This window comes from Malaclemys terrapin, chromosome 2, assembly GCF_027887155.1.
Source record: "Malaclemys terrapin pileata isolate rMalTer1 chromosome 2, rMalTer1.hap1, whole genome shotgun sequence".
NCBI classification, from domain to species: Eukaryota; Metazoa; Chordata; order Testudines; family Emydidae; genus Malaclemys; species Malaclemys terrapin.
The window spans coordinates 272814289-272823893 of record NC_071506.1 but is presented as its reverse complement, the minus strand read 5'-3'; the positions used below and the strand labels follow the sequence as shown (position 1 = coordinate 272823893).

Here is a 9605-nt window from a genome sequence, read left to right as displayed (position 1 = left end):
AATGAAAATGAAATGATGGTGGATTGCGGTTCATGCCAGTAAGTAGCACTGAATCCAAAAGGAGAAGGTACACCGCTGAGAGGACCACGTGAGAACAACAGTTTCTCCTTTGATTAGTCTCTGCATATTAGCAAATGAAAACACATTGTATACCAACTCGCATGCTCTGAATCAAGGTCTGAGAGAACGCAGGAGAGCAGCAGGTCAAGAAAAGATCAGGAAATGATTGTATCGGATTGCAAATGGTATAGAATCTAAATGTCCCCACCCTACAACTCTCTTACTTTAGCCTTAGAGGCCAAAACACTAGGACACCCAAAGCAAACCAACGCTAGCACTTTTCACCACTGGTTTCTATCATGATTAGCCATTTTATAACCTCTCCTATGAAAACTGGGCATTTTGGCAGACCTGGATGATGGCTAAGGGTGGAAAACGAGTATGTATTGTACAGAAACTCTAGTTAAGGCATTAGCATTTAACAGTCTGATCATGAGGAATTTTGACACAACTACTGATAGCCACTAACTCTGCTGTACATGGCTCAGAGCATATCAGGTAGTTATTTATGCTTAGAAATAAACAAGCCAAGAGATGTCATTATTTGTGCTGTATTTTCTGTTTCACTTGGAAATCCCCATGACAGTGAGGGACTATAAATAAGCTTTGTTACAGTGGCCAAGTTATTACCTCAGTTTGTGAAACAAGCCAAGTAAATGCCTATGATTGTATTCTGTGGTTTGTACCAGATAGGAATGTGTTTTTGCTAGGCCAGAACCAGCTATTTACCCTGGGCCTTATGGTCCCCTGTCCTGCATGCTTCAGAGGGGAATCCGGGAGCAGTGACTGCACTCAGATGGAGTTGAAAATCCTAGGAGTAGATTCCACGTGGGGAGCCCTTTGACATGAAAATCATGCTAAGTGGGCCCTGCAGGAATCCAAGGGGGTATGTAAGACCTGGAGTAAGCACTGAAATAGAGCGGATGCTCTGTGCAGCTTGCTCCCATAAGAAAGTATGTGCTACAGCTATGCTACTGTTGCTGGTATGGTTTTCTAGTGGCAGCAGAGTCACAATTTACAGGGTTCTCTGCACAGGGTGGTTTTCGGTGGTATGGCAGCTCTAGAAGCTGAGGGGGATCCCTGCTGCTCATGAGGCTGACACAGCATATGACTTTACTAGACCAGAGGGGACAGTTTATGGATTTTATAGGTCTCCTGGTTAGGAATGAAATTAAACCACACTCGGTCCCTGAATTCCTACTTCCACTACACTCACCTGCCAGGTAGGGGTGGATAATAACTAATAGGAGTCTGGATCCACAAAAATAGCAGACCCCTCCCTCTACTAGTATGTGCTTCCCTATTACCCATTAGATAGGGTAAGTGCAGATTTATTTATACTGAAACAAAAATGAGAGAGTGGCCTATCCTGACGGGTGGAGCAAACTGCTTCCTCCACAAAGTACCTTCCTTCACACACAGCTGTGAGGCTTCTGCCCTTCCTATGGCTACGGTCTGATGGTAAGACCCCATCCTGAACCCTGATGACTGCAGCTCAGGTAAGTCTGTCTAGCCCATCCCCTTGCCAATGGAATCATGGGGATACACTGCGTCTTCAATATCCTGCTAGGCTGTGTGTTTGCCAAGGCCCCTAAGGGGATGCCAGGCCATGCACTCTGCTGCCTCTTGGACCTGGAGAGGTGAGGTGAGGTGAGGTAGCTTGTTGTGGTGGGAGGTACTATGCATTTCGTTATACTTAATAAAATGAATGGGAGAAATTCTGGCCTCACTGAAGTCAATGAGAGATTTGCCACTGACTAGACAGTGGTTTATAAATGTTACACGATTTTTAAAAAATCTCACGTCAGCATTTCTTTCATTAAAAAAACAAAACAAAAAAACCCTTCTCACAGTAACACCATTTATTCTACAGCTTTGTATTAAAATACATGTGTAGGGTCAGTTACATTTAGACAGATTCCAGTTATACTCCCAAGGTGTCCACTGTCTATTTTTATAATATTCCTAGAAGGGATTCCATACAAACCCCAATTCTGACGTCTGGTTTAGAAAATAGTACAAAGCCTTTTTCAGAGGCCCCATAATCCAGTCATGCCAGGAAAGGGTCATTTTCATTTCCCACACAGTACTGTAGCAAATCATACATACATCATGTTACAAGAGAATTAACATTACCCTGAACGCAAACTTCTAATTGTTTCCACATTTTTTTTTTAAAATGGCCAGATCATGAAATCTAGAATGAGTGTGCGCACGTGCCTCCTTTCTGAGAATATAACATTCCAAATATATTTTCTGAACTGCATACTCAACCAGCTCTCCCTTCTCTAGCTTCCATTTGCTTTTGCTGCACTAGTTCTTCCTCCTTCTTCTTGTAAAGCTTCACTAGATATTCGTCAGGCTCAATTCCCATCTCCCTTAACTCTGACATGACCTTTTCCAGCCTGTGCAGTGTTCTGGCACTGTGAACTTTCCGGGTGGTGATGTACAACGTAAACTCATCAAACCCCATTAGTTTACAGGTGTCTACATCACAGATATTTTTAACATCTTTGTTTTTGTCCACTTGTGGGAAGAAAACCAATCCTGACATTTTCTCCAGGTCTTCAATATGCACTTGAAATTCAGGTAGCTGGTGACTGAAGCCGATGGGATCGTTGGGCACCACAAAGGCCCCCAGCACCAGGGGCTCTGAGGACATTCTGCTTCGCCTGGCGAGAATCACCTTGTAGAGATGTGATGGCACAGCCACATCGCCCTTGCCGATTACCTAGCAACAAAACAGTTACATTAGAGATACACATCTGAACCGGAAATTAGGCCTAATCCTACTACATCTGGAAACGAGCTACTATCAGCACATAATGCATAACTAAGCACCAAGGAGATCATGAAAGCTATACTGGACTACAGTATGCTCCCTCTGTATCAATTGCTTTGTAACTCTCAACACAGCCTCTATCCTCATTGGTGAGCAGAGACACAGAAACATGGCAGAGAACACCCTGGAGGAGCTACACGGACGTTTGGTTGGTTGAAGATTTTTTCCAGAACATTGTATTGGTCCCTCTCATCCGAACATCCTAATGCAACCCCTGTACAACTGATTTTCCATTAAACTTAAAAACAAAGAGGATTCTAACTTGCTGTAGGAATGCAGAGGCAACAAACATGTACAGAAGCAGATGATCTGTATTCCCAACTGTGCAGATTATTTCCTTTTTACCATCAGCCATGCTGAGTGGATTATTTTTAAAGTGAGGATCTCATATACTGTATATGAAACATCAAAAATCTAGGATACAGCATTAGTAAGTACCCCATTTATACAACAATGCAATTCAATTAATGTAACACAAGCCAGCAAAGCAAAAGGATCGAATCAGGACTTAGATTTCCACTCCCCAGAACTATCTGGTATGTCTGGCCTAGTTTCTTTGCTTTCATGCAGCACTGCTGCTGATCTCTGTCATGCCCCTTCGCCAACATTCTCCATACGATCTGCTCATAGATGTCGATGTTTCTACAGCTGTTCCTTAGGTGTGCTTGCACAACCTCTTCTCCTCATAGGCCAGAGGTGGGCAAACTACGGCCCACAGGCCACATCCGGCCCACGGGACCATCCTGCCTGGCCCTTGAGCTCCTGGATGGGGAGACTAGTCCCCAGCTCCTCCCCTGCTGTCCCCCCTCCCCAGCAACCTCAGATCCCCGTGCCGCCAGTGCTCTGGGCAGCAGGGCTGCAAACTCCTGCTGGGCAGTGCAGCGGCGTGGCTGGCTCCAGCCAGGCTCTGAGCGGCATGGTAAGGGGGTGGGGAGCAGGGGGGTTGGATAATGGGCAGGGAGTCCCGGGGGGCAGTCGGGACAGGGAGCGGTTGGATAGGCGTGGGAGCCCGGGGGGGGGCCTGTCAGGGGGCGGGGGTGCAGATAGAAGTCCGGGCAGTCAGGGGACAGGGACCAGGAGGTGTTGGATGGGAGGGTTAGATAGGGGGTGGGGTCCCGGGGGGGCGGTCAGGGGACAAGGAGCAGGGGGGGTTGGATGGGTCGGGGTTCTGAGGGGGGCAGTCAGGGGGCAGGAAATGGGAGGGGGCGGATGGGGGCAGGGGCCAGGCTGTTTGGGGAGGCACAGCCTTCCCTACTCGGCCCTCCATACAGTTTGGGAACCCGATGTGGCTCTCAGGCCAAAAAGTTTGCCCACCCCTGCCACAGGCCCAAGCGATCCACTACTTTTTGCCTGCTCCAGGCAGAAGCGTGTCTAGTAGCTCTCTGTTCATACAGCCAGCATGGTTGGACAGCCAAACACAAACAGCAAATGTGTACGCGGAGGTGTGCTCACTAAGGTGAGCAATCAGGAAAACGCATTTCAAAAAACACATGGGGAGTTTTAAAGAGCGCCAGGGTGAGCTTCTACTGTCTGTGACCTCAGGGCTCTGAATTCATTTGAAGCCTGTAACATGTTCACACACATCCATACACAGAGGGCTACCCTTACAGCGGAGAGCCCTTCCTGTGCCACACATCCATCTGGCAGAAGACACAGTCAATGAGGGACTGAATGTTCCCATTGCCAGGGAAATGAACTATTCAAATAAATTATGTTCAGGAGGGCATTTTACTAGGACCCTTTTTATTTGCTATGATGTTTATCTGGCATGTGGACAGAACACACAGCCAGTCAAGAAAGTACAGTGAGGCTTATGTCTAGAAGATTTGAGTTCTGTTTAACCCTTTTGATATCATTATATTTTAAAAACACAATTAAAATGGCAAACAAGAAAATGAGGTAGATTATTTACCATGAACTATGAAGATGTCTGTGGGTAAGCACAAAATCCAGAAGTGAAACACTGTATTCTTGGTTTATAATATATGCAAGGACAAAGACACTGGCAGTACGTTTTCATTTCTTTACATCTTTGTGGCATGGCTGCTTTCTTTGGAGTCATATTTTATCTGTCTATTTCACTGCTGTGACTGATCCAATTAATTACAAGCATTTTTAAGTCGAGGTAATGGTTGAAATGTACTTTGGCTGGGCAAATATTCAGTATAATTCAGTTATAGAATAATCATCATCTCAATGTATTTTAATGGGATAGTATTGAGCACTTTTGCACAAGATAATGCATTTTTAAAACCCAACCTTGCCAATGGCTACTGAAGTATTCAGAGTTCAGTTCAGTCTGTTCCAATATTTAACTCATTTAGGTTTCTGCTAGCACTGTGGTGGATTCCTTTAGTGTTTGAAATAGTTCTTCACATCCTGTTGCAATAATTAATACCCTTAAAGCCCAATGAGTTAGAAAGAAACCACCCTGCCCTTAGGAGAAAGGAAATGGAAATCATAACTACAGCGTTTTCATTTTTGGTGCAGTTACTTGGCAACAACTTCACTGCTGCTCTCTCTGTATCTCTCCATACAGATCATGATCTCAATTTTCTTTAGTTTACATTATCAACATTGTCATAACAGCAAGCATTCCTCTCCTCTTTAGACGGTTTCCTAATGGTAACAACTTATCAGCAGACTACAAGTAATCTTCCCTTTGCCCCCAACCCTTTCCCAAATAAAACCCGCCCTATGCATATAAGTCACGAAGACAGCGCCAGGAAAAGCAATCCCCAAAATACCTTACACTAAATTCCCTTTCAATGAGGATAGATGTCTTGATCCTAGAGAGTCGGAGCTCTTAAGCTTCAAATCAGTTTGCATTTAGCATTTAGAGTCCGTGAAGCCAGACTGACAGCTCCCAGGCATGAAGAGCTTAATCAAAAGTGATTGATGTGCAGGTAATTTTAAAATCTATATTAAAAATTACCACTACCCCCAAACCCAGTGCTTTATCTGATGGATTCAAATTGAATTGTAAAATGAACAGTGTTGCTCATTCTAGGTGAAATTCAATCCTCTGCAGAAAGTGACCAAGCATGAGGCCTATGCACGGCTTTGTGGATTCCAGGGAAACTGAAGTGGTGCACAGGCTTTGTGCTAGCCCTGTGCGTCGGGGTGAATTTCACCCACCGTGAATAAAACACTGTTCCGATGATTTTTTTCCCATGACAAGTTTCAGCACAGTCCAAAACAATCCTCTTACGCTATCCAGAACAGGTGTAAAGCTTCTATCCCAGCCCCTTCCAGCAGTTTGTAAACACCCTTTTTTAGGGAGAGTTGGGCGGAGGGGATGCACGTCCTTGCAAATATGTTTCTTTATAAGAAAAGTCTTCTGGAGTATAAAGCCTATACTGACCATACACTCTTGTATTGCAGGTCCTATTGACAGCAAAAGTGACGCAACAGTGAATGTTACAATGACAGAGAGTGCCGTAATGGCACTGTTAATACACTGAGGTTTAATTCAATACACACACAATACATGACTTTGCATGATGGCCGATACTAGTGGTATTTGCTCGTAAAATGCTGTGCACGTATATTGCATTGTATAATATAAATGATCTGTTGAAAAACGTAGCAACAAGAAGAGACTTACCTACCTCCATCATTACCCCGTTCTGCACAAGTACCTGCCCTGTCACACACACCTATTACTTGCCTTTATATGAAAGAGGCTGTAAAAGAATACGATGTATGATTCTATAGGTTGCCCAATACACATACGCACAGTTGAATAGTCAGCAAGTGGGGTAAAGTATGGTTCTGCAGAGAGAGCCAAGTTTGAACGGGAATAATAGAAGAGTACATGATCAGTTCATTTTCTAGTGCCACCTTGCGGAGTGTCTTGTGTAACTGCAGCAACAGTCAGACTCACAGGGCATGTCTACACTACAAAGTTAAGTCGACTTAACGTAAGTCGACATCGAGCCTCCACATTAAGTCAATCATGTGTGTCCACACCACGCTCATTGTCTCAGTGGAGTACGTCCTCACTAGCAGCACTTGCATTGATGCACAGAGCAGTGCACTGTGGGTAGCAATCCCATGGTGCAAATAGCCACACGGGGTTTTGGGAAGGGCTTGCAAAGCCTCATGGAACCAACACACTGTTGTGGGGGAGAGGGGGCAATGGCTTTGGTCTCCCATGATGCACTTTCCTCCCTCCCCTGATATCAATGGCAAACAACCCATGTTTTTATCGCACCTTTTTTCAAAGGTTTTAGCAGCGCATACGCAATAGCCTGAGAAGCACGGACCCTGCTCAGCTGTGCGTTCTTGCTGTGAGCATTATAAACACCTTGCACCTTATCCTCAGTATTTCCAGAGCCAAGACAGGAGCCGCAGTGCGGAACATTGCAATGTCACGCACGCAGCCCTGCTGCAAGCCATAGAACAAAACAATTCCCGCGGGCTGCTGGCAGGCGCGCATCAACTGAACACAGTGAAGCGCCGTTTCTGGTCCCAGGAAACAAGCAGTGACTGGTGGGACAGCATCGTTATCCATCTATGGGATGATGAGCAGTGGCTGCAGAACGTTCGAATGTGGAAGGCCACCTTCCAGGAACTTTGTGCAGAGCTTTCCGCAGCCCGGAAGTGCAGCAACACTAAAATGAGAGCTGCTCTGACAGTGAAGAAGCGAGCGGCGATCGGTGAATCAATTCAGAGTTGGTAAATCCACCATGGGAGCTGCTGTGATCCAAGTGTACAGGGCCATTAATCAACTTCTGCTAAGAAGGGTAGTGACTCTGGGCAATGTGCAGGACACAGTTGATGGTTTTGCAGTGATGGGGTTTCCTAACTGCAGTGGGGCAATAGATGGCACATATATACCTATCTTGGCACCAGACCACCTTGTCAAAGGGTATGTCTATACTACGGGATTAATCCGAATTTACAGAATTCGAATTTTGGAAACAGATTTTATAAAGTCGAATGTATGCGGCCACACTAAGCACATTAATTCGGCGGTGTGCATCCATGTACCGGGGCTAGCGTCGATTTCCGGAGCGTTGCACTGTGGGTAATTATCCCATAGCTATCCCATAGTTCCCGCAGTCTCCCCCGCCATTGGAATTCTGGGTTGAGATCCCAGTGCCTGATGGGGCAAAAAACATTGTCACAGGTGGTTCTGGGTACAGCCTCACCCCTCCCTCCATGAAAGCAACAGCAGACGACTGTTTTGCGCCTTTTTTCCTGGGTGAACACAGCAGACGCCATTCCACAGCAAGCATGGAGCCCGCTCAGCTCAAGAAAGCAGTCATGAACATTGTAAACACCTTGCGCATTCTCATGCAGTTTATGCTGAACCAGGACCAGAAAAACGAGGCAAGGAGGAGGCGGCGACGAGAGTGATGGGGACATGGACACGGACACAGAATTCTCTCAAACTGCGGGTCCCGCGCTTTGGTGATCATGTTGTTGATGGGGCAGGTTCCATCCGTGGAACGCCGATTCTGGGCCCAGGAAACAAGCACAGACTGGTGGGACCGCATAGTGTTGCAGGTGTGTGACGATTCCCAGTGGCTGCGAAACTTTCGCATGCGTAAGGGCACTTTCATGGAACTTTGTGACTTGCTTTCCCCTGCTCTGAAGCGCCAGAATACCAGGATGAGAGCAGCCCTCACAATTGAGAAGCGAGTGGCAATAGCCCTGTGGAAGCTTGCAACGCCAGACAGCTACCGGTCAGTCAGGAATCAATTTGGAGTGGGCAAATCTACTCTGATGGCTGCTGTCATGCAAGTAGCCAAAATAATCATTGAGCTGCTGCTACGAAAGGTAGTGACTCTGGGAAATGTGCAGGTCATAGTGGATGGCTCTGTTGCAATGGGATTCCCTAACTGTGGTGGGGCGATAGATGGAACCCATATCCCTATTTTGGTACCGGAGCACCAGGGTACCCAGTACATAAACTGTAAGGTTTACTTTTCAATGGTGCTGCAAGCACTGGTGGATCACAGGGGACGTTTCACCAATATCAACGTGGGCTGGCCGGGAAGGGTTCATGACGCTCGCGTTTTCAGGAACACTAATCTGTTTAAATGGCTGCAGCAAGGGACTTACTTCCTGGACCAGAAAATAATCGTTGGGGATGTTGAAATGCCTATAGTTATCCTTGGGGACCCAGCCTACCCCTTAATGCCATGGCTCATGAAGCCATACACAGGCAGCCTGGACAGTAGTCAGGAGCTGTTCAACTACAGGCTGAGCAAGTGCAGAATGGTGGTAGAATGTGCATTTGGCCGTTAAAAGGTCGCTGGCGCACGTTACTGACTCGCTCAGACCTCAGCCAAACCAATATCCCCATTGTTATTGCTGCTTGCTGTGTGCTCCATAATCTCTGTGAGAGTAAGGGGGAGACCATTATGGTGGGGTGGGAGGCTGAGGCAAATCGCCTGGTTGCTGATTATGTGCAGCCAGACACCAGGGCGATTAGAAGAGCACACCAGGAAGTGTGGCGCATCAGAGAAGTTTTGACAACCAGTTTCATGACTGTCCAGGCTACTGTGTGAAAGTTCTGTTTGTTTCTCCTTGATGAAAACCCGCCCCCTTTATTGACTCATTCTGTGTAGGCAACCCACCCTCCCCCTTTGATCACAGCTGGCTTTCAAAGGAAATAAAGTCACTATCATTTAAAAATCATGTATTCTTTATTAATTGATTATAAAAAGAGGGAGAGAACTGACAAGGTAGC

At 46.2% G+C, this 9605-nt stretch overlaps 1 protein-coding gene across 1 annotated transcript in view; it reads right to left on the bottom strand.

The window, feature by feature from the left end:
- Nucleotides 1-1904: 1904 nt before the first annotated feature.
- The window catches only part of EXOG (exo/endonuclease G), a 48214-nt gene continuing 40513 nt past the window's right edge, over nucleotides 1905-9605 (bottom strand). The window contains exon 6 of the mRNA XM_054021225.1: nucleotides 1905-2791. Coding sequence (XP_053877200.1) covers nucleotides 2330-2791 — 462 coding nt within the window. The 3' untranslated portion in view covers nucleotides 1905-2329. The remainder of the gene's footprint in view (nucleotides 2792-9605) is intronic.